General features: G+C 44.2%; 2 protein-coding genes across 9 annotated transcripts in view; both read left to right on the top strand.

The window, feature by feature from the left end:
* Positions 1 to 25252, top strand: part of PTPRE (protein tyrosine phosphatase receptor type E) — a 216312-nt gene that overhangs the window by 21055 nt on the left and 170005 nt on the right. The window lies entirely within an intron of this gene.
* LOC133388599 (uncharacterized) lies at positions 27 to 8529 on the top strand. The gene is made up of 4 exons (XM_061634566.1): positions 27 to 50; positions 315 to 360; positions 4875 to 5057; positions 5817 to 8529. The coding sequence occupies exons 1-4, from the start codon at positions 27 to 29 to the stop codon at positions 8045 to 8047; spliced, it is 2484 nt and encodes an 827-aa protein (XP_061490550.1). The 3' UTR covers positions 8048 to 8529.

Raw genomic sequence — 25252 nt, 5'->3', positions numbered from 1 at the left:
TTGGCTACTCCTGAAGAAGAACCAGCATGGCTTCTGAAGAAGCTGCAAGGGTAAGTCTTGTCTAGCTAATCCTTTAAGATTCCTTTGAGAGTGTCAGTAAGCAAGAACCTTGGCTATAGCTAGTGGATAGTGAGGAGAGAGCTTAATCACGAGTCTGGGTTTGGATGACACACTAAGCCAAAGCTTGGTTTAACTCGGTATGTCACAGGAGTTAAAGGACTGAGGAAGAACAAAGCAGCTGCAAGCTTCTCTCTAGGACCCTATATATTTGTGCAGTCCCAGTAAACCATATTTGGCCTAATTTGGTTCACTAGGGTGCTTCCTCCCAGCCACATCCACCTGTTACTCACCTGACATCAGGTATGTGTCAGGTAAAGCTGTGGCTGCAAAGGAACAATTGGGAGCCTTAGATTGCACTCCTGATCATTCCTTTGCAAGTATGGTTTACATTTGGCATTGTTTAAATTTGAGGCAAAATGCAAGCTGTGCTGTCAGGATTAGAACCACTCTGGAGCTCCCAATTGGTGCTCTTGACCAGAACCAAGGTCTGCCCAAAACAGCGCTGTTTTTCAGTAAGGAGCTCCAGTTAGTGCCAAATTTAAATGGACGCATGGCTTGCATTCACCACACTTTAAATTTAGTGCTGAATGCAAGCCATGTTGCTTCAGCTGGGAGGTCAGATCCACCTGATGTTATATGACAGGTGAGTCGCCTCTCCTACCTGTCAAATTGGGTTGGCCCAGATTTGGAACTGGTCGACTGACCAAAAGGGGTTCCCCATCCCTGCTATATATCAACCTATCTGGGAGTAATTCCCATTGAACTTGCGTCTGTGTAGACATGTAATGGATTGTGCTGTTAAGAGACTTGTTATTCCAGAATTATATGAGACATTTTTAGACCATTTTTGACCATTGGCCATGTTGACGGGAGGATGGAAGTTGTAGTACAGCAACACCTGGACAGCACCACAGTGGCTACCCCATTCTAAAAAGTGACATTGACAGCTTTAACACGCATTGGAGAGCACTTTTAAAAAACTGGCAGAAACAGAATATATTTTTCCACCTTTGAAATGTCATGGGAAAAAAGTTCATGAAAAGACTCACCTTTTCACTGACAGTTTTTTCTTTTCTTTTCCAAATGCTGGGAATATTTTTCACAGAGAATTGCAGCATGAAGTGGTTCCACATTTTAAAAGTCTTACCAGTTGATTCAGTTGATGGTGTAAAGCTATTATTTGTTCCCTGACAAGTAAATTATTTGCTTTCTGTATTCCAGTCTAGACTTGGAATTGAGTCCCTCATGCAAGATACTTGCTCCTTATTAATGATTAAGTACTATTAATACCTAACTCCTGTGTAACTTCTCCCTACCATCAGCCTCAGTGGATAGTACAAGTTTCTTTTCCCTGGTTCTCTAGTAAAGAAGCTATGGACAAAAGATTAGGTACCCAAGGATAACCACTAACTTGACAGAGCATGAAACAGAAATCGAATGTCTTGAGTTTTTAAGGCTGAAATCAGCATCTTGCTCATGAAGTGCTACTGCTTTTAAAACAGCCTTATGCTTGTTAAGACTGGGTCTCATGAAATTTGAAATAGAAAAAAAATTACTATAAATTCTAGGAGAGATGACTCAGATTATGGTATGGGAAATAGGTGTAAGCAGTAAGAATATTAGCCAAGACAGGGCTGAAATGCTATGCAAATATGTGCTGAAACTTCAGATAAAAACAGAGTCTGTTATTGGCAGCCAATATGCTTCTGTTGTCTTTGAAGGATCAAGTCTGGAGGTACTTCTTATTGTACATGTTCTTTTATTTAATTCTGTGCAGTGTCTCTACGTTCTCCCATCTTAGGAGGAATCCTGTTGTGATTGTACAGTCAATACTGCACTCTGTGATGCCATAAAAATGTGTCATTGACCTGACACAGATACTGAGCTTTTCCATAGGAAGTGGGCCATCACTGTGGGTAACAGTTCCACCTATCGTGCGAAGGCAAGAATGTTTTTGAAGTCAAGACTAGGGACGTCATGCCCCTCCCACTCTCCAGTTCATTCTTGCCTTCGTACGAACAAGATTGGAATTTCACATAGCATTTAGCTAAGTCTATCTCTCTTTAAAACCTTTTTTCCTTTTTTCCGTTTTTTGTGTCTAGCCTACTGAGGATCCCCTCAGAGACCGCGGCTGCGGCTCTCTTCCCCCTTTCCTCAAGGCTATTTAATTTCTTTTATTTCCTTGACTGGGGGCTCCCTCTGAGACCGCGGCTGCGGCTCTCTTTGTTTTGGCAGTTTCAAGCCCCCTCCCCCCCCCCGGCTCTGTCGTATCCGTAGCCAGGGGGCTCCCTCAGTGACCGCGGCTGCGGTTCTCTTTTTGATCGCTTTTGATCGCTTGTGAGGGAAGGGGAATCCCCCTCCCTCCCCCCCCCGATCGTTACCACGGCTGCGGCTGATCCGATCTCTTGATCGCTTGTGAGGGAAGGGGAATCCACCCTCCTTCCCCCCCCGATCGTTGCCGCGGCTGCGGCTGATCCGATCTCAGCGGGAGCTTGCAGCTGCGGCTCCCTCTCTTACTCCTTACCGCAGATCGCCCTCGCTACGTGGCTTAAATCCCACTGCGAAGGGCTTTACAGACCGCTATTGCGGCTCTCTCTGCGGCGGCTGCCGTTTTTTGCCTCTACCTGCCCTTCCAGAGTTTTTCCAGAGCCGCTACTGCGGCTTTCGGCGAGTCCGTGCTGGGCAGCCCTTCTCCCAGTTCGCTTCCGACGGCCGCCATTGCTCCTTCTTCCTCAGCCCCCTTTTGATCGTTTTTTTTTTTTTTCCCCCGCCCGTTTTTCTGGGCGCCATTTTTTGAAATTCAAAATTCCCGCCTTTTTCGTTACCATTTTTTAAGCATCGGATACCTCCCCTGCAGGCTATCTATCTGTATGTTTGTGTATATGTGCTGCTGACAAATTTACACAAGGCTGATTTACACACATTTTTACTGTGGCTGTAATCATAGTGGCTGAATTGTATTATTAAGGCTGGAGCTCCAATCCTAGTGGGCTGGATTGTATTATCAAGGCTGGAGCTTTAATCCTAGTGGCTGGATTACATTATCAAGGCTGGAGTTTTAATCCTAGTGGCTGGATTACATTATCAAGGCTGGAGCTTTAATCCTAGTGGCTGGATTACATTATCAAGGCTGGAGCTTTAATATCAGTGGCTGACTTGTACTAAATCTGATTTACATTACATATCCTGCCCCCTATGGGGCCGTGAACAAGCCAAAAACCCAGCCTACAGCACTAATCTGAGTGTACCAACTCTAAAACAGCCTATATTATATTAACGTTGATACCTCTGTGCATTCTGCCCCCTCTGTGGCAGTGCATTCGCCATCTGCCAGTGTATCCTACCCCCTCCGTGGTAGTACGCTGTGCCAGTTCGGGTCTTTACATCCTGCCCCCTCCGTGGCAGTGTACTGCACCCAGGTTCATATAAAATGGCAGAACAGCCAGGCATGTCACCATCAACACACATGGTGCCAGATCAGCCAGACATGCCACAATCAGCCAAGCCACAACATACTAACACGTCTAAGACCAGACATGCCAAAGCACTGGCTAAGACAAAACATCTTTCCAGCCATAGTAAACCAAAGCGCCCTCGTTATGTCTCTGTGCCAACAACCACCACAGCACAGACACACATAAGTGATATTTTCCATTCTCCTGCTCCTGCCTCTGACGAGGAAGAGTTTGTTGGCTTTCCCCCTCACGGTTCGCCTAACGAACCTACCTCTGGCTTACCGCCTCAGACATCTGTTCCAATAGCCCACCAGGCACATACATCTCACACATCTGGTCTGCAGCTGTCTCCTGATTTCCTCTCCCAACTCCAAGCCATGCTGGCTTATTTCACACAAATGCAGTCACTACCACAGGTTCCTGCCAGACCCCCACTCAACATGGACCAACGCGCGTTCCATGCTGCTCATCCTTCCTGCTCGCCAGATCCCTTCGATTTAGCCAGAGGCAGATGTACGGACGAAGCCTCGTATGCGGAGGAGTTAACTTTCACTGACCATGTTGAAGGAGACGACCGGAGCGACTATTCAGATCATGAGGAGGATACATCGTATCGCTTGTTCAATACCTCAGATTACCAACCGCTCGCACGTAGGGTACTTCATACCCTTGGTCTCCAGACTGCGCCCTCAACTTCGTCCGCTCCAACTCTCAAAGGGGCCAAGGTCCTCAAATCCCCTGCACCTACTGAACACTACATCCCGGTGCCGGACCCAATTGCCAAATTAGCTTCCGAAGAATGGGCCCACCCGCTCAAAGCTCGACGCTTCAAGAACATGGCTGACAGACTTTACGCCCTAGCCCCAGACTTCGCCACCAAGTTAGATGTCCCTGGCATAGATGAACCGATCGCTCGCCTCGTTTCACGATCTATCTTGCCCAGGGAAGGGGAATCCCACCTAAAAGATACTACTGAACGTCGAATAGACTTCGCCCTCCGCAAGAACCACGAGGCCACTGCCCTAGCCATGCGTGCCTCTGCCTCAGCTTCCATCTTCTCCAGAGCATCTATGATGTGGCTGGATGACCTTCTAGAGGACGATAACCCTGATCCTGTCGCCTTCAAAAGAGCACTATTGAAGTTACGTAAGACAGCAGCCTTTGTGGCCGATGCCACTTTGGATGCCACCCAATTAGGGGCACGAGCCATGACGACTCAAATAGTCGCTCGTCGCACCCTCTGGCTTCGCCACTGGCAAGCTGATTCAGCGGCTAGATTGAACCTGTCCAAGGCTCCTTACTCCGGATCTCTACTCTTCGGTGAGGAAGCTCTAAAGGCAGTTCTGGTTGATCCAAAAGACGCCCACAAACTGGTTCTAGCCACAATCAAGAACATCGACCACAGGCCCCTCAGGCGATTTCCCTCCTTTCGTTCTAACCAGCCCTTTCGAGGAACGCGACCAGGAGGACGAGGCCGCGATTTCAGACCCTATGATTCCAACGCATTCAGGGGCTCCTGGAACCGACGCCCCCAGGGCAGAGGTCAGTACCAAGGGCGCAGGGGCAACTCATCGTCCTCATATAGGGGAGGTCCTCGCCTACACAAGTAGTATTAACGCCATCCCCATAGGTGGCAGATTACTTAATTTTGGAGATCGATGGCTGCGCCTTACTACGGTCCCCTGGATCAGGGACCTCTTCACTTATGGCTATACCATAGAGTTCTGGGCAACCCCGTCAGACAGATTCCACCCGTCTCCTTGCCCAAGGGCACCAGCCAGGCACAACATCATGCAGACAGCTATACATCACCTCTTGCACATAGCGGCAATAGAGCCAGTTCCCACAACTGAGAGATCGGAAGGGGTGTACTCCCTCCTATTTGCTGTGCCAAAATGAGATTTATCTTGGAGGGCGGTATTGGACCTCAAGTTTGTCAACCGTTTTGTAACATACCGCAGGTTCAAAATGGAATCTCTCCATTCCATTACCGAGAGTCTGCATGAAGGAGACTTCCTGGCTTCTATCGACCTTAAGGAAGCGTATCTCCATGTACCCATTTGCATAGCCCACAGAAAGTTTCTTCGGTTTGCCTTTGGCCACCAACATTTTCAATACAGAGCGATGCCATTTGGCCTCTCCTCTGCTCCAAGAGTATTTTCCAAGGTGCTGCTCATCCTAGTGGCTTACCTTTGGACCCAAGGGGTTCATATCTACCCATATTTGGACGATCTGCTTATACGGGCCAAATCTGAAGAGCTGGCTCATCATCATTTAATGATCACCCTCAATGTTTTGCAGACCTACGGCTGGCTGGTCAACTTCGACAAAAGCCATCTCCAACCAACCCAACGCCTACTACATCTTGGGGCAATGTTGGACACCCTGCAGGCAATGGTCTTCCTGTCTCCAGATCGCATCACTGCCATCACAAGCATCGCAAGGTCCCTGATGCAACAAACATCCGCAGACGTCATGCTTCTCGCCAGAGCGCTCGGGATGTTTATCTCCACAATCCACATTGTACCCTGGGCTCGAGCTCACACTCGGCCCCTTCAGTGGACTCTGTTGCCTTTTCAAAAAGACATTGCCAGCTCCAACCATCGCAAAGTTCGTTTGAGCCCCACTCTGCGCCTCTCCTTCCGCTGGTGGACCAAGGTTCAACACCTCTCCAAGGGCACGTCGTTCAGAGAACCCCGCAGAACCGTCGTGACCACAGACGCCAGCCTCATAGGTTGGGGAGCCCACTGCAACTCCCAGTATGTTCAGGGGGTTTGGCCCAACGCAGAGCGAGCTCGAAGCATCAACTGGCTGGAACTAAAGGCTGTCCACTTGGCTCTATGTCATTTTCAGTCTCTGTTCCCTTTGCCTCATGTGCTCATTCGAACAGACAACACGTGTGTAAAATCACATTTGAACAGACAAGGGGGCACCAGGTCTCGTCCTCTGCAGGACTTAGCCTCCCTCATCTTTGTCTGGGCAGAACAACATCTACAATCCCTGAAAGCAGAGCACCTCAAAGGGATTTTGAATGTGACAGCAGACTGGCTCAGCAGACAACAGGTCTTCCCGGGAGAATGGAAACTTCATCCAGCCATTTTCCATCGTCTCCAGTGTCGGTTCGGCGCCCTCTCAGTCGACCTGTTTGCTTCCAGTCACAATTGCCAGCTTCCCAGGTACTTTGCCCGATACCTGGACTCAACAGCAGAAGCAGTGGATGCTCTGACAACACCGTGGCCAGACGGTCTATTGTACGCCTTTCCTCCCATACCATTGTTAGCCAAAACCTTGAGGAAGGCGCGAACCGAAAGGGCACAGCTGGTTCTGATAGCACCATTTTGGCCACGCCGTCCGTGGTTCTCAGATCTTCTGGCAATGTCAATGATGGACCCTTGGACACTTCCAGTAACGCCAGACCTCTTATCCCAGGGTCCAGTACTGCACCAGGACCCTACTTGGCTCAATCTAACAGCGTGGCGTTTGAACGGAGACACTTGAGGTCAGCTGGACTGTCTGACGCTGTGATTGATATTATTTTGGCCTCGAGAAGACCATCTACCACTCGCATTTATCAACATACCTGGGTGGCTTTCTCCAAGTGGTGTCAGTCCCACCACCACGATCCATCCCAGGCCAATGTGCACCAGGTGCTCCAATTTCTCCATAGTGGCTTTATGATGGGACTTCGACCCAACACTCTACGTCGACATGCGTCTACTCTGTCATCCATTCTCTCAGTGTCCTCTCCTGGAGATCATATTTCCTCACATCCGTTCATAAAACGTTTTTTGAGGGGAGTCGCCCTACGCTCTCCGGCTGTTGTCCATCGGTTCCCCTCATGGAGTTTGCCGAAAGTTCTGCAGGCTTTGCAACGCCCTCCGTTTGAACCCATCAGAACTGTGCCCCTACGTATTCTGTCCTTCAAGGTCCTGTTTCTGATTGCAATCACATCTGCCAGACGCGTTTCGGAGTTGGGCGCATTGTCTTCCGCTAGACACCTCTGCGTCTTCCATAAGGACTCTGTTGTGCTGAAGACTGACCCTTCCTTTCGTCCCAAGGTCGATTCAGTTTTTCATTGCAACCAGGACATTGTTTTGCCTTCCTTTTGCCCGAATCCTACCCATCCTCTCGAGAAGGCTTGGCATTCGTTGGATGTCCGGAGGGCTCTCAAGACCTACCTGTCTAGGACCCAAGAGATTCGACGAACGGAGTCTCTGTTTGTATCCTTTCATCCAGGGTCTATGGGGCATAAAGTATCCAATCCTACCTTATCCCGTTGGTTAAGGGCATGCATTACCTTAGCATATGAGTCCCTGAAGCTGCCAGTTCCTGCTAGTATAACAGCTCATTCTACTAGGTCAGCTGCCACTTCGGCTGCTTTTGCTACTAATGCTCCTGTTGCCGATATTTGTAGGGCCGCAGTCTGGTCTTCCCCACACTCGTTTATAAGACATTATAAAATTGATCGTTATGCCTCTGCTGATGCTTCTTTTGGCAGACGAGTGTTGCAACAGGTTCTTAATGAGGATTAACATGTGGGTGGTCCCTCCCTATATGGGTTGCTTTGGTACATCCCACAGTGATGGCCCACTTCCTATGGAAAATGTACCATTGGTCTCACCTGAAAGGTGATTTTCATAGGAAGGGGCCATCACGACCCTCCCAGTTGGAGGATGACTAGTGATTTTATCAATGGGTTATATGTTATTGTTTCCATATTATATTTAAATGTAAGAGTGAAGTCAAGACTTTTAGTTCTGTTATGTTATGTAGTTAGGTTAGAGTCATGTTGTTATGCATGTGACTATTATGTTATTTTCCTGGCGGGCCTGTTGGCCTTGTTCTTGTATTTTTAGATATCTCTTTTAGACTCGCTATGAATGAACTGGAGAGTGGGAGGGGCATGACGTCCCTAGTCTTGACTTCAAAAACATTCTTGCCTTCGCACGATAGGTGGAACTGTTACCCACAGTGATGGCCCCTTCCTATGAAAATCACCTTTCAGGTGAGACCAATGGTACATTCTGTATCTCCTACAGAAAGCAGTAAGACAATGGCATCCCTTAAAAATTAGACAATGTATCCTGAGAATTCCACATCTAGATGAAATATATTTTCTTGATTTTCTTGATGTTTCTCTGGGTTACAAGCAGAATGCATTTTAGATTTTAAAAAGAGCAGAAGCATTAACTTATTTTGGATTCTAAATGGCAGTTTATTATAAAAAGCTGAATTTTTACATTATTTTATTTTTCCTTTCAAATATACTAATGGATAAGTTACTTTTTAAAGAGGAAAGGAAGTAAACTTCAGGTGTGTATGTGAAGTCAGAGTAATCCAGAAGTGCTGTAAAGTAAGAGTGGAGAGTTCCATCAATAACAGAATGACTATTTAAACTTTTATGATATATATGGTCAAGTTAACAAACTTTTTTAGGACTAGTAAAGGACAATTATAAAACAAGTTCATGGGAAAATGAGTGTTTTCATATTGTACTGGAATACTAAAGCACAGAATTCAGCTTTTCACTATGCAGGGAGTAACTGAATAATTAAGTAATAATTTTGGCAATTGTTTTTGTGCTCACTGATTTATTTACTTTCTAAATTTAGACTGACTAAATCTAATAATAATATTTTCAAAAAATAATGTAAATGTCACATGTATATCAGTATATCTGCATATGGGGTCCACTGTGGTACAATGTCTAGTGCATTGGTTTAGATGTGGAAAAGAAGTTCAAATCCTAACTCAGCTATGATGCTGCTGTCTTTTAGTCTAAGCTTAACTTACAGGGTTATCATGAGACTAAAATATTTTACTGTGTGCTTTGGAGAAAGGGTAGCGTATGAGTGAAAGAAGCCTATTACCTTTCCATAATATCCACACATAAATTGGGCGATTGTCAGTGGTAAGTCACATGGCAAGTAAGTGTGGTTACATATTATTATTATTACCTTCCACATGCATCCCAAGACAATGTACAAAACATAATAAAGACAGTGAAAAAACAGTTACAAAATTAACAGAGGATGAGTTGAAAAATAATACAAAATGGACACCTATGGCAGGGATCTATCTATTCATCCAGCTGGAAAAGCTTGACTACAGAAAACATATGGTATATTTCTCCACCCTGCTCATTAGCAACCCCCCCCCCCCCAGTTTTAAGAAAGCTGGTATTACTTTCTTGATTTGCTGCAATAAACTGTCAGGGTTATGTCCTGTTTTGCTTGTTCTTTCTGAAAACACAACTGCTAGTACAGTTAGTAAAGAGATGTTACTGCTGGCTTTTTCATTGTGCAGCCGTAGTTAACTATGATATTTTTAAGAGCTTCAGCTGAACCTTTTCCTGACTATCCCTGTACTTTTTCTTTTGAGGTTTCTAACATTCTGGCAGCTAATTTGCTTCTGCATTTGGTATATAGCTGGCTCTACTGGTATAGAGGTTTATTTATTTATTCATTTATTATTTGATTTATATCCTGCCCTTCCTCCCAGTATGAGCCCAGGGCAGCAAACAAAAGCACTAAAAATACTTTAAAACATCATAAAAACAAACCTTAAAACAACATTAAAAACATTAAAAAAAACCTTTAAAAACATATTTTTAAAAAGGATTAAAAACATTATTAAAAAAACATTAACAAGCAATTCTAACACAGATGCAGACTGGAATAGGTCTCAACTTAAAAGGCTTGTTGAAAGAAGAAAGCCTTCAAAAGGCACCGAAAAGATAGCAGAGATGGCACCTGCCTGATATTCAAGGGGAGGGAATTCCACAGGGTAAGTGCCACCACACTAAAGGTCTGTTTCCGATATTGTGCAGAATGGACTTCCTGATAAGATGGTATCTGCAGGAAGCCCTCACCTGCAGAGCACAGTGATCCTCTGGGTATATAAGGGGTAAGACGGACTTTCAGGTATCCTGGTCCCGAGCTGTATAGGGCTTTGTACGCCAAAACTAGAACCTTGAACTTAGCCCGGTAGCCAGTGCAATTCTTTCAGCAGCGGGGTGACATGTTGGCTATACCCTGCCCCAGTGAGCAGTCTCACCTCCGCATTTTGCACCAGCTGCAGCTTCCAGACCAACCTCAAGGGCAGCCCCACATAGAGCACATTACAGTAATCCAGCCTGGAGGTTCCCAGTGCATGGACAACAGTGGTCAGGCTATCCCGGTCTAGAAACCGCCGAAGCTGGTAAAAGACACTCCTAGCCACAAAGGTCACCTGGGCCTCTAGCGACAAAGATGGATCCAGGAGCAACCCCAGACTATGGACCTGCTCTTTTCAGAGGGAGTATGACCCCATCCAAGCAGGCAACTGACCAATTATCCGAACTCGGGAACCACCAACCCACAGCGCCTTCGTCTTGCTGGGATTAAGACTCAGTTTATTGGCCCTCATCCAGCCCACCACAGAGTCCAGGCAGTGATCCAGGGCTTGCAAAGCCTCTCCTGATTCAGATGTTACAGAGAAATAGAGCTGGGTATCATCAGCATACTGCTGACACTTCGCCGCAAAGCTCCTGATGACTGCTCCCAAGTGCTTCATATAGATGTTAAACAGCATGGGGGACAAGATGGTACGCTGCGGCACCCCACAGCACAACTGCCAGGGGGCCAAAAGACAGTCACCCAATGCTATTCTCTGAGAGCAACCCTGGAGATAGGATTGGAACCACTGTAAAACAGTGCCACCAATACTCATCTCACCAAGTTGGCCCAGAAGGATACCATGGTCAATGGTAGCAAAAGCTGTCCTTCTCCCGATAAAGGTCATTCACCAGGGCGACCAAGGCCAATTCAGTCCCATAACCAGGCCTGAACCCAGACTGGGATGGGTTAAGATAATCTGTTTCATCGAAGAGTACTTGCAATTGCTGCGCCACAACCCTCTCAGTCACTTTTCCTAAAAAGGGGGTATTTGCAACCGGTCGGTAGTTGTCATAAACCAGTGGGTCCAGGGTGGGCTTTTTCAGGAGTGGTTGGATCACCGCCTCTTTCAAGGCGGCTGGAACCACTCCCTCCTGCAAAGATGCGTTGGCCACATCCTGGATCCACCCAGTCAGACCCCCTTGGCAAGCTTTAATAAGCCAAGAAGGGCAAGGGTCGAGAGGACATGTTGCTGGCTGCATCATTGCAAGCGTCCACGTCATCAGGCCACATCAACTGAAACTGTTCCCAAGAAGTTGCAGCAGACTTTGCACTGGACACCTCATTGGGGACTACAGTAGATGTGGATGGGGCATCAAGACTGCTACGGAGGTGAGCAACTTTACCCTCAAAGTGCCTTGCAAACAATTCACAGCCAGCAGTTGATACAAGAGGCTGCAAGATTAACTGCAGCCTCTCTCTGGAGCAAGGGCCAGGCAGGGGGTCCCAGTCCTTGCAGCACTTTCCAGGGACTTTAGCTGTCTTGAGAGACAGCAACCCAAAGGAGTGAGCAGCAAGCACCCAGATACTCAGATACTGACTCCCAGAGCAGATCTTCTTCAGTCCCCTAGTGCTGCAGCTGTTAGGTTGGCTAATGTGCTCTAGCAGTAATAACGAACTGTATTTGGGGCATGAAAAAAGTAAATAAGGGGAGGGATTTTTCCACCTTACAGGCAAACAGAGGTAGTTCATGCTTCCTGTATACATTTAATTGTTGTTTTTTTACTGTAGTGATATTAATCTTCAGTCCTATACCCGCTTGTATGCATGTTGTCCTGTTCATTGCATACAGCACAGTCCTATTCTGTTTTGTGTAGGATTGCAGTGCTTTAAGAGTTTACAGTACAAGCTTAACTATATCTGCTCAAAGTCCTATTGAATTCAGTGGGACTTACTCCAGGTAAGTGGGGTCAAGATTACAACCTTAGGTTAGATAGCTGTGTTTCTTTAAAATTTCTCTGTCCATGAACATTATGAAAGTGTCTGTAGTTTAGTTGATGGTGAAAGTGGCTCACTTCAGTATGATTAAATCCACTTTAAGCCTGCTATCTGGAAGATCGTACTTATTTATTTGGTTCTATTGTAAACATATTTTGTTGTGGTTTCTGAAACAATTGAGTCCAGTATGCTTGGCAATAATTTCTCAATTGTGGGGGAAGTGGCAAGAAACTGAATCATGTTTTGTTTTAATGTTGCTATGTGTCAATACTTTCGTGAAGCAAGACTGTATAAATAAGCGCTTAGACTTGAAGGTAAAGAAAAAGAGCTATGTTTTCTTCTGGCTTGATTTCTCAGTCTTCAGTTTCCATATACTTGATTGAGGCAGCTAGAATAAGGCTGACCAACTGGCTGGGTGGTGCTGAAGTTTATAAATGCTTCCCTGAGGAGACTGTATTGTTTTTAGTTGTTTTGAAAGAAATGGTTGTAAGACATTTATTTCTTTTCTTTTTAAGTGATTGGATCCTACCATCCTGAACAATTACTGGTCATTCTCCAGTTTGCCACCTTAAGCAATGTGTTTAAGCATGTGACTAACAACTGAACTACAGGTTTTCTTGGAGGAAACTGATATTTGCAATGTCAGTTCAGGCCCGGTTTTTGTACTGAAACCAGAGCTTGGAAGATTACTTTTTAAAAGTAATAAATTACAGTTACAGTTGTATGCCCCCCAAAAGTAGTAATTACCGTTACAATTACAATTGCTCTGAAAGTAACTGATCAAAAGTAATCACTACAATTACATTTCAGTTACTTAAAAAAACACCTACAAGGTGCTGGCCTTGGCTGCTGCACATCTAAGTAGCTAAAAACAACATTAAAAATAAACACACACATACAGAGGTAGTAGAATAATTCTTTTTATCCATAAGATAGCGATGGTGGACTCTCTGCTAGTAAGGGAGGTGGGGAGGGAGGCAGAGGCCACTACTCAGATCTTTGCACATGAAACCAAGTGCAACCCCCACCACCAGCCAGCAAGCATAATCTCTCTCACTTAACCACCTCCCAGACCCTGCCCTGCCACCAACTAAGGGACACTCACCCAAGCAAACATTTTCCCCTAAGATGGAAAAAGTTAAAATACTGCAAATGCAGCACAGTAGCCAGAGGGGGTGGTGAAGGCCACTTTGTGTGCCAAGTGCAAGGACACACATGTTGTCATCTTTCACCTCCACAGTTCTTTATCTCCATTCTGCTGCTTTCTCCTTCTCCTCCTTTATTCATGTTCTTGCCCTCCGGCTCCTTTTTCCCTCCACTCCCTTTTTTTAAACAATTGTTTTCTCCACTCCACCCCATCTCACCCTCCACCTCCTCCCTTGTTGCCTCCTACCCACCCACAGAGCATGATGATAATGAAAGCTAAAGAGGAAAGCACAAAAGCAGGACTACAGCTGAACATCAAGAAGACTAAAATAATGGCAACAGAAGATTTATGCAACTTTACAGTTGACAATATAATAATAATAATAATAAAATTTTATTTCTAGGCCCCCTATCTGGCCGAATTAACGGCTACTCTAGGCGGCGTACATAGACTAAAATATAACATAGAGTAAAATATAACATATAATACAAAACAACAATAAGTATACTCAATCCAAACCTACCCCCATCATACAAAAATTTAAACTAAATTAGACAGAGGTCTCGAATGCCTGCCTAAAAAACCATGTTTTCAGTTCTCGGCGGAAGCCTGTCAGGGAGGGGGCATGGCGGAGATCATAAGGCAGAGAGTTCCAGAGGGCGGGGGCCACAATTGAAAATGCCCTCTCTCTGGTCCGCACCAGCTTAGCTGTTTTGACTGGTGGGACCGAGAGAAGGTCTTGGGAGGCTGATCTTGTTTGGCGGCCTATCTGGTGATGCTGAAGGCGTTCCTTTAGATAAACTGGACCAAAACTGTGTAGGGCTTTAAAGGTTAAAACCAACACCTTGAATTGGGCCCGGTAAACAACTGGTAGCCAGTGCAGATCTTTAAGTACTGGAGTGATATGGTCTCGGCGGCGGCTGTTCTTGATCAGACGTGCCGCCGCGTTCTGTACCAGCTGTAATTTCCGGACCGTCTTCAAGGGTAGCCCCACGTAGAGCGCATTACAATAGTCTAAGCGAGAGGAGACCAGGGCATGTACCACCCGTGGGAGCAGATGGACAGGGAGGTAGGGTCGCAGCCTTTGTATCAAATGTAATTGATACCAAGCTGCCCGGCTCACTGCCACGACCTGAGCCTCCATGGACAGCTGGGAATCAAGAACAACACCGAGGCTGCGAACCTGGTCCTTCAGGGGCAATCTTACCCTATTCAACACCAGGTCAAAATCACCCAACTTCCTCCTATCTCCCACAAGCAGTACCTCGGTCTTGTCGGGGTTTAGCTTCAGCCTGTTTCCTCCCATCCATTCACTTACGGCCTCCAGGCACTTGGAAATGGTAACCACAGCCATCTCTGGTGAGGACTTAAATGAGAGATAGAGCTGAGTGTCATCCGCATATTGGTGGCACTGCAGCCCAAATCTCCTGATGATGCCCCCCAGCGGCTTTATATAGATGTTGAATAGCATGGGAGAGAGGATAGGACCCTGTGGCACACCACAATTGAGAGGCCAAGGGTCTGAAGCCTCATCTCCCAATGCCACCCGTTGGTGCCTATCAGAGAGATAGGAATGGAACCACTGTAAAACAGTGCCTCCTATTCCCATTCCCCTCAGGCGATCCAGGAGGATACCGTGGTCAACGGTATCAAAAGCCGCTGAGAGGTCCAGGAGGACGAGGAATGTGTGTTCACCTCTGTCCAACGCCCTCCTCAAATCATCCACCAGAGCGACCAAGGCTGTTTCAGTTCCATGTCCAGTCCTGAAGCCCGACTGGAATGGATCCAAATAATCCGCTTCATCCGAGTGTGTCTGTAACTGAGTAGCCACCACTCGCTCGATCACCTTGCCCTAGAATGGTAAATTGGAAATTGGGCGAAAGTAGTTCAACTCTTGGGGATCCAAGGAGGACTTTTTCAGAATGGGCTTTATTATTGCCTCCTTGAGGGCTAATGGCATTGCACCCTCTTCCAAGGAAGCATTCACCACTGCCTTGATCCCTTCGCTCAATTTCTCTTTACAGCTCACAATGAGCCATGTAGGGCAAGGGTCAAGCAAGCACATGGTTGGCCTCACATTAGAGAGCACCTTGTCCACTTCCTCAGAGGGAAGGGGCTGAAACCGATCCCACCGGACCGGAATGCAATTGGCCAGCTCTGGCCCACTACCTGTGTCCATGGCGTACAGAATCGTGCTCTTCAGGCGCTCGGTTTTATCAGCAAAGTGCTTGGCAAATTTGTCACAGGAGGCTTTAGAATGTTCCAAGGGTTCCTGTGCAACCAGACCGACCAGGCTTCGGACCACTTGGAACAACCTCCTGGGACAACACTCTGCAGACGCAATGGAGGCAGCAAAGAATTCTCTCTTCGTTGCCTTTGTTGCCACTGAATGAAGACATTGAACTTGTCAAGGATTATCAATACCTTGGCACAATCATTAACCAAAATGGAGACAATAGTCAAGAAATCAGAAGAAGCCTAGGATTGGAGAGGGCAGTTATGAGAGAACTAGAAAAGGTCCTCAAATGCAAAGATGTATCGCTGAACACTAAAGCCAGGATCATTCAGACCATGGTATTCCCGATCTCATTGTATGGATGTGAGAGTTGGACAGTGAAAAAAGCGGATAAGAGAAAAATCAACTCATTTGAAATGTGGTGTTGGAGAAGAGCTTTGCGGATACCATGGACTGCAAAAAAGACAAATAATTGGGTGTTAGAACAAATTAAACCAGAACTGTGACTATAAGCTAAAATGATGAAACTGAGGTTATCATTCTTTGGACACATCATGAGAAGACATGATTGACTAGAAAAGACAATAATGCTGGGAAAAACAGAAGGGAGTAGAAAAAGAGGAAGACCAAACAAGAGATGGATTGATTCCATAAAAGAAGCCACAGACCTGAACTTACAAGATCTGAACAGGGTGGTTTACGACAGATGCTATTGGAGGTCACTGATTCATAGCGTCGCCATAAGTCATGATCATCTTGGAAGGCACATAATAACAAAATTTGCAAGGAAAATAGTGCCCTCAACCCGATGAGGATGAAGTTTTTAACTAATGAATTCTAATTCCAAATATAGACTAATGAATTCTGATTCCCGCTTTCATATGAAGCCGCCAGGGAGGCAGAGGCAAGAACAAAGAGCTGCTCCTGGGCAAGGGCCCAACCCAGTGTCAGTCAAACCACTTGGCTCAATCTTCTCTCCAAGGCAGGGACATCCCCTCAGTGTCTTACTCCTTCCCCTCAGACATATTTTCCTTTCCCACCCAAGTACATCGGCCTCGCTTGTCCTCGGTACTCGGTTTCCAACCTCCAGACTTTGAAACCTGAGCTAGATGTCTTGAGTCCCAGCCACTCGGGGGTGGCAGGATGAGTGAGCAAGCGGGGGGAACAGGTGGGGGGGAGAGCGGGGGTGGGGGCATTAGGACCAGTGAGGGAGTGAGCAAGGGGTGGTGGTAGGGCCAGTGTGCTAGCAAGCAGGCAGCAGGGGGGAGGGCGAGTGACATCCAGAGTGAGTCCGAAGATCACCCCTGAAAGCTGGAAAGGTCTGGTAACCCTAACACACATACACACAGAAAGCTCCTCACCTCCATTCTGCTGCTGCCTCCTCCATTCTTGCGCTCAGGCTTTCTCCCTCCACTCCTTTCTTCTCCACCACCGTCCATTCTTGAAGCATTTTTTTTCTTTCACTCCACTCCACACCATCTGGCTCTCCACTTCCTCTCTCATGCCTCCTAACGCAGAGCACGAGGGAAGAGCAGCACTGCGCAGAACCCAAGTATAAGGCACGTCTTCCATCCACCAATCACAGCAGCAGAAGACTTCCCCTGCTTTTCCCCCAAGTAATGTCCGAAAGTAATGCAGAAAACATTACAGTTGCAACTGAAAAGTAATGAAATTACCACCTGTTACAAGCAAAATGTAACAAAGTTATCTACTTGTTATGCAAAAAAGTAATAAATTACACGTAACTCTTTATTTGTAATGAGTTACTTCCAAGTCTGACTGAAACAGTGTTGGTTGCCTTAGTAGGTGACCTATGCTGAGAAACGGACAGAGGAAGTATACCTTTCTTGGTTCTGCTCGACCTTTCATCATCTTTTGATACAATCAAACATGGTTTCCTTGTGGCATTTCTGGCTGAATTGAGATCGGAGGCACAGCTTCTGTGTTGCCTCTGCTCAGGGCCGGCGCTGGCATGTTCAGCACCCCCCTGCAAATTATAAATCGGCACCCTTACCTTTTATAAAAAAAATTTGTTCATTTTTCAATTCAAATATAAAAAATGTAACAAGGCAAATAAGGACAAATAAGAAAATCATTATAGAGTAGGAAAATGTTTTGCGTGAATAGTGAAATAAATAAAGTAAAAAGAAAATGACCTTTTTGTATTGCCTTTTTTTAGCAAAAAGATAGTTACACGAATTTAGCCTTACGTGCTTTCATGTTTGCAAACTTAGGAATTAGTTCACTAATGTTTAATTGGGAACACACATCATTTTCAATTGCAATCATAGCTAGGTTTACAAGTCTATATTGTGAAATACTTGACCGTAAATAAATTTTAATTATTTTTAATCTAGAAAAAGATCTCTCACTTGCCACGCTCACTGGAAGTGTCAGTAAAATTCTGTAAAATAATCTGGAATGATAGATGATTGGTCTGAATGAATTTTAGAGTTTCTTACGGATTACGAAATTGACCAGTCTCCTGACAAGCGCCTGGCAGCTGGCTTGATCCAGCTGCACGGCAGCCTCGGCCTCCGATGGTTAAGGAAGCACATCCGAGGGGCAGGAAGGGGGGCACTGAATGGAGCCTGGGTGAGGGAAGGACTTGCAAGCCGGCACAAGGCACTGGCTTCAGCCTCCCATTAAAAGCTGGGGGCGGGGGAGATGAGTGCCCTGCCGGAGGCCCTGGATTGCAGAGAGAGCGACTCCCACAGGTTGCTTCAGTGGGAGGAAGATGAGGACTGATTCACATCCTGCCAAAGGGGCCTGCCTGGCCGGCTGCCTGGCTTCCGGCACCCCTCAAGCGTTGCGCCCTCCTGCCATGCTTACCTTGCTTACCGTATTATGCCGGCCCTGCCTCTGCTCTGCTTAGTAGACAGATTTCAGAAGGTGATGTTGGGGGAATACTTTTCAGCTACTTGTACAGAAGTTAAATTTCCAGAAATTTTGAAACCATGGGGAATTCTTTCCCATGTCTTGTTCTCAGTAAAAAATGAAAATTTGGGGGATAATAGAAAAAATGTGCAATACTTTTTTTTAATACCCTTTACACTTTGAACATCACTTTGTTACTTTAGGAACATAAAATGTATTCTGCATAACTTCATTTGCCCATGAAATCTCATGTTTGGTATATTACAAGTAACATTTATTCAGACAATAATTACACATTGAATTTACTTTTTAATTTTTTTGTTACAAATTGAGCTATAAGCTGCTGAACTAACCTAGCATCTCTTTGGTTTTGCCAGTTCATGAGGAACAGAAGAAACCATCAATATTATATTTATTTATTGAATTTATATCCCCCTCTCTTCCTTCCAAAGGAGCCCAAGGTGCAAGCAATAAAACATCTAAAAACATATTTTAAAAAGTAAAATGAAGAAAGTTATTATGCATTCTGAAAATTGTTATGTTCTCTAGTCCTTCACAGTGTCAAGCAGACATAAAACACTCATTTCCATAGAAAGCTGAGAAAAAGAGGGGGCAGGAAAACCAAGACTCAAGTGAATATTACATGAAATTTAATCAGTCTCATTTTCTCTTTCGCTATCAGTTTCTGCTTTTTTGTGTTGCTGTCTACTTGCTTCTACTCCCAGTCCTTTGAGGCCTAGTCAAGAGGTCAGAAACCAATTCACCAACTATAGCAACATGAGGAAGCCCACAAGCAAAGAAAGCACTGAATTCTTCCTTCTTTTTTGTGTAAATGGCAGGGTTTCCTCAAGGCAGAAATGCATATTGCTGTTGCATTTGAGAATTGTAGTATCAGTGTACAACTCGGGTTTTGCTTGTTCTCATTGTAGAGGAATTGTAATGCTGTGGTGCTATATATAGTCATGCTTAAAAATCTTCCTATTACTTGGTTTTTGAATCATTTTGAGGAATTAAATATATGAATACCTTGTCTTAAACATTTTATTCATCATTTTAAAAGAAAATATTTCATAATCCATTTTTTCTAAAAACAAAAAACAAAAAAGGCTTTAAAAAAATAGGACCAAAACCCTAAATCTTTTTTCCAAATTTTTCCAGGTCTTCAGTCTCTAGCTTCTTGGCCATTAACCATGGAGTTCTTTGGGATTTGGTTGCTGTCTTAATATCTACCTGCTGTTTTAACAACTAACTGCAACTGCTGGGAGATGTCCTCCAGGAATATGGGGTTGGATGCTATCAGTATACTGATTACACCTAATCTTTTTTATTTAATGCCAAGGAGGTGGAATTCTAAAACATTATTTAGTTGTAGCAATGGATGTGGGTAACTAGCTGAGAAGACAAAGGTGGTGTTGGTCATTAGAAAAGTTAATTTGGGCTTACGAGCACAGTCTGCCCTGGATGGAATTGCTGTCAAGAGTCAGGTCCTCAGCTTGGGAGTGCTCCTAGAAGATCAGGTGGTGACTATGGCTAGGGGAGTTTTTTCACAGCTTTGGCTCGTGTGGCAGCTGTATCCTTTTAAGGATAAAGCAGATCTGGCCATTGTGGCACATGCCTCAGTTACATCCAGGTTAGATTACTGTGGTGTGAAACTGCCTTTGAAATCTACAGCTGTTGCAAAATGTAGCTACCACAGTAATTTCTGTATCCTGCTTTGTGGAGCATATACATTTAATATGCAGTGGCTTCTAGTTTTTGGGTACATTTTAAAATGCTGGTTTTTAATCAATAAAGTCCTAAATGTTTTGGAATTGGGATATGAAGGACCACTTCCAACCATATGTATAATATATGTAGGCTACACCAGTAAGATGAACCAATAACTGGGTTTATTGCTTAGGTTCTTTCACACAGTTCTCAGTTTGGAATCCATCTTGGAACCACCCCCTGAAAGCACAGGCCTCAGGCACGCTCAGATGCAAGTTTTCTAAAAAATTTTTTTCCTTTTTGGCCACTAGGTTGCAACCACATGAACATATCTTATGAATCTTCCTGCCTTCTCTGTTTAACATCTGGGGCTCTGTTCCATGTTCACTATTCTCAGATCTGCAGTTGGTGGGAACACTGTGGAACTCACTCCCCAGAAAGGTTTTGGTTGGCTCCCACTTACAGTTTTTTTTAATGTAATGTCACATTTTTGTTTTGCCAGGTTTTTGACAATTTCTCCTGAACATCCCCTGAATGTTTTTTTTTAAATGTGCTGGCTCCTTTGTTTAATATTTTTGTATTTCTGCTCTGTACTCTCAGATGTTATTGTATTAGTGTGTGTTAATTGTAAATTTTAACTGTAAGCTAACTTGGGAGTCCTTGCCAAGGCCCAAAAGAGGAGTATAAATTATTTTAGAAATTTTTTTTAAAAACTGCAGTGAATGGCCTACTTAACTTCCACCATCACCATAGCCCTATTCTGTTGTATTCTGTCTAGCAGTGTTGCTCTACAGCAACATTTGCCAACTTGGTGCCTTCCAGATGCTTTGAGCTGCAACCTCCCAGTCAGACATCTGGAGGGCCCTAGGTTGTACGGCTTATGTATCATAGGGCCAGATGCATATGCAGTTCCACCCTTGTGACAGAAAGTAGAGAAGCCATTTCATGCTGTCACAGAAATGTGTCCTAGAGAGCAAAACCTGATGTAGCTCTGGAAATGTTATGGATCTTATACCAGTTTCCTATTAGGTATGTGGAAAGAAACTTAATCACAGAATGGGTATATGGGGTGGTGGAATAGGATAATGCCAGCTGCATGTGCTAGTAGAGAATGTTCTTTCCCCTGCATGCAATAATTAAGAAAGAAATAAGGCAAAAACATTATTATTTCAAGTTGAATTAATACTGGAAACAAAATGAAATAGCTAAGTTGGAAAGAGTTATCCTGGAAATATTGGAGGCAGAACTTCTGCTGTCAGACAGGGAAATATTATGCAATGTTGATAAATGAGTAGAATATTACAGTTATTATTAATGCAATGAAGAGTTGTTTTTACAACTAGTAAGCAATTTTTAAAAATATTATCCCTTCAATTTCTCTTCTTCAAGAAAGACTCCTTTTCTTTTCTTTTCTTTTTTGCAAGTCTTCAAAATGCTTTCTTATCTGTTCAGATTTATTTAAAGTATTAGAAGTTGCTTTTCCACTCAGAAACTGAATGCTTAGGGTAATTACAGGAACAAACGTCATATTTCAGTGAAGCAAACAATCCAAAGAAAAAAAGTAATTATCCATTTGAAAATATAACCAGGTTGAGTTGTAAACCCTTGATAAAAGGGGTTGTAATGGAAAATCTGATGAAACTAAACTACCTTACCGTGAATGACATCTCTATTATAAGATAATGTCTTCCTAAGGTTTATGTTTCTAATGAGCCTGCAGTTATCTATAGATGCATAATTAGCTCAAGTATTAGATAATTAATTTTCAGAAGGTATCTTAACTAATTTCACACATTGACACCAAGGGCATTTGAAAGATAGTCCTTTAATTTAGAATTCTGCTGATGATTTGCAACCTGTCACTTCCACCCTTTCAATTTACCACTTCTTTCCATCTCTCACTATTTTAAACCTTGTTAAACCTGCAAGTCTGATGTGTGAAATCATTCTAGAGCCCTCTGTTGCATGAACTGTAAAACGCAAAGATTCAAGACCAAAATATTAGTTTAGCCATGAAATGATATTAGTTGTGAGTACTGATATTAAAATAAACTTTAGAGTGACAAGTTGAGCATACCTTTTGTTGCAAGTTTTATAATCTATTTATATAGACCCCTTCATTTGTCAATAAGGGAAAATGAGGATAGCTGGAATAAGAAGGAAGGTGGGAAATCACATTTAAAAATTAATTATTGTATTATTTGTTTACTGTCCAATTTAATATCTCTGTAGCAGTGTGCATAGGTTTTAGCAGGCAACAATGAAAGGACTGTGTCTAGGCTATGAACTGGTATAACTATAAGGGTACATTCTTTTTTCTTTAAATCTTTTGACTTCTATGGCCGCTTTAAACTAGTTGTCATAGTCGTGGTTTCATCTAGCACCTAATATGCCAGTTTGATGAATTTCTTCATATTATGGAGCAAATAGCAGTTTTAGGGGCCTAGGCTATGGCATGAGGGGACAGGTTAACTCCTCTCTCCCCCAGTATTGTGGTCCCAGTCCACCCCCCCACTGCCCCTGCTTATTAGAGAAACGTGAAGAGTTGAGAAATCTAATTTCCAGAGTCTCTTATGTGTGTGCACACATTTACCCCAACAGTGCTTCTGCCTTCTGACCAGGGCAGGATTATCCATTAGGCTTAGTAGGCTGAAGCCTAGGGGCCCAGAGCTCTTGGGGGCCCGTGCGTAAGCTAACCCCCTGCTTCACTTACCTTTTTCTCCTCTGTTTTTTGTGGTTTGCCATCAATCAAGATGGTGGCCGAGGTTTCCCTAAGGGGCTGAAGCCTCTGCTGCCATCTTGGTTGATGGCACGCATGCGTGCTACACATGCACATTGCTGCCATCAAACAAGATGGTGGCAGTGGCTTCAGCCCCTTAGGGAAACCTCAGCCGCCATCTATACTGATGGTAAACCTGTGCACGCAGTGCGGGCAGCCGCAAAAAAGCAGAAAAGTAGGTGAAGCGGGGGGGATGGGATGGGACGGGATGGCAGGTGGCTCAGAAGCTCCTGTCCTGCAATCCCTCCTGCATCTGTTTCTGCAGATCGCAGGGTAAGGGGTTTGAGAAAAACATTGCCTAAGAGGAAAAGGGCCCCCAAAACACCAATCAGCCTAAGGGCCCTCCTCAGCTTAATCCGGCCCTTCTTCTGACCTTCACCCACCCTGCTGCTGTTTCCTCTCCACTGTTAACAAAGTCTTCAAGTTAGCAATATGCTGAGCTTATGCTGATTCTGGGTCCAAGCTGGGCAAACCTGACTTCTATATGCCGCTGCAATCACTACGTAGTGTCTTTTTGAACCCGCTTTCTGGTGACTCCTTTCCTCATTCTACTGACTTGCATGCTCAGATGGCTTGAAAGAAAATACATGTTGTCTGACCTATGCTATATGATATCCCAGAGTAATGTAGCCCAGAAGTGTGGCTTGAATCCCTAATGCCCAAGGCCAAACCTTGAGGTCTGGTTACTAACTTTGTATGGCAGACCTTCCCTTCTCTCACCAGATCTGAGAGGCCCAGTGAAATAAGACATTAAGGAGAGGGGTCAACTTGCATCTGACATTTATCCTTGTCTTGCTGCCATATTCACAGTTCACCACTGTGTAGAATGCAGACATATGATAAACTGACTACAAAGCAGGAATATACATGGATATCTACCTCAAGGTGACAAGAGCCACCTTTCTATGTGAGGAAAAGACTGTAAATGCACCCTCAATTATCTTTGTTTTCACTGACTCTTGTCATTCTAATATTTGTTTGATAATTTTGTTAAAGTTTGCCTTGACTATTTATCTGGTTCTCACATCAGGGCCAAGGCTAAATCAGGGTACTATCACATTGCTGCTGTTGTCATTGTTAATTTGCAGTGATTGTTAAGACACCATGGTAAAGTTTAGTTTATCACATATGTACTAGAGAATAATTCAAGAAGTGTTTGACCTTTTTGAATAGCCTAAACAGCATGCCTTTAATTTTTAACATTTACCCCTTTGTTAGATTGATAACACACCAGAATGGAGACCAGCATATTTTCCTACAGTGCTGTTTTTGTTTTATAAATGAATACAGCTGTGTTATTTTGTGTGGAGGAAGTATTCATGATGAGTTCACAGAACTTCTCAGAAGACAGTTGGGTGGGGAGAAGAATAGATGCTTATATTTCAGCTATTGACATGAAAGTAGGATTATTTGGTCTTTGGAAGTTGTGCTGATTTCCAAAGGTATATGGCAAGAGGTCCATGTGTTCATTTATAAAGCCTTTGAATGACTGAAGAATACTGTAATGTTATCAAATTTTAATGGGTTCTTTTATACATAATTTTTATTAAGTTTTTAAGAGGGTTACAAAATTGGCATGTAAATGTAACAAAGTGGAACCCTATCCAGCACTTGCATATTTAACATTAAATACAGAAAATCCTTTGGGGTTTTCTTTGCCTAATTTGGATTAAATATACTGTAGGCTATTTTCACAACTGATGAATTGAATCTTTGTTGGAATCTTAGTTAGAAGATTCAGGTTAGGCAAAAGAAAGTACAGTACTTCTTCACACAGTGCATAGAACTCACTCCCATAAAAGGCAATAATGGACGCCAACTTGGCTTTAAAAGAGGATTAGACAAATTCATGGAGGATAAGGCTGCTAGCCAGGATGGCTGTACTTTGCCTCCACGGTTGGAGGCAGTATGCTTCTGAATACCAGTTGCTGGAAACTGCAGAAGGAGAGAGTGCTCTTGTGCTTGGGTATTGCTTGCGGGCTTCCCATAGACATCTGGTTAGCCATTTTGAGAACAGGATGCAGAACCAGAGGGTCATTGGCCTGATCTAGCAGGCTCTTCTTATGTTCTTATGAAGCTTAACTTGGTTTTTGCATTATCTGCATCTGTATTTATTTA

The sequence above is a fragment of the Rhineura floridana genome, chromosome 7, assembly GCF_030035675.1.
Source record: "Rhineura floridana isolate rRhiFlo1 chromosome 7, rRhiFlo1.hap2, whole genome shotgun sequence".
NCBI classification, from domain to species: domain Eukaryota; kingdom Metazoa; phylum Chordata; class Lepidosauria; order Squamata; family Rhineuridae; genus Rhineura; species Rhineura floridana.
Note: the sequence above shows the minus strand (reverse complement) of the source record. Positions and strands in the feature narration are given on the sequence as shown.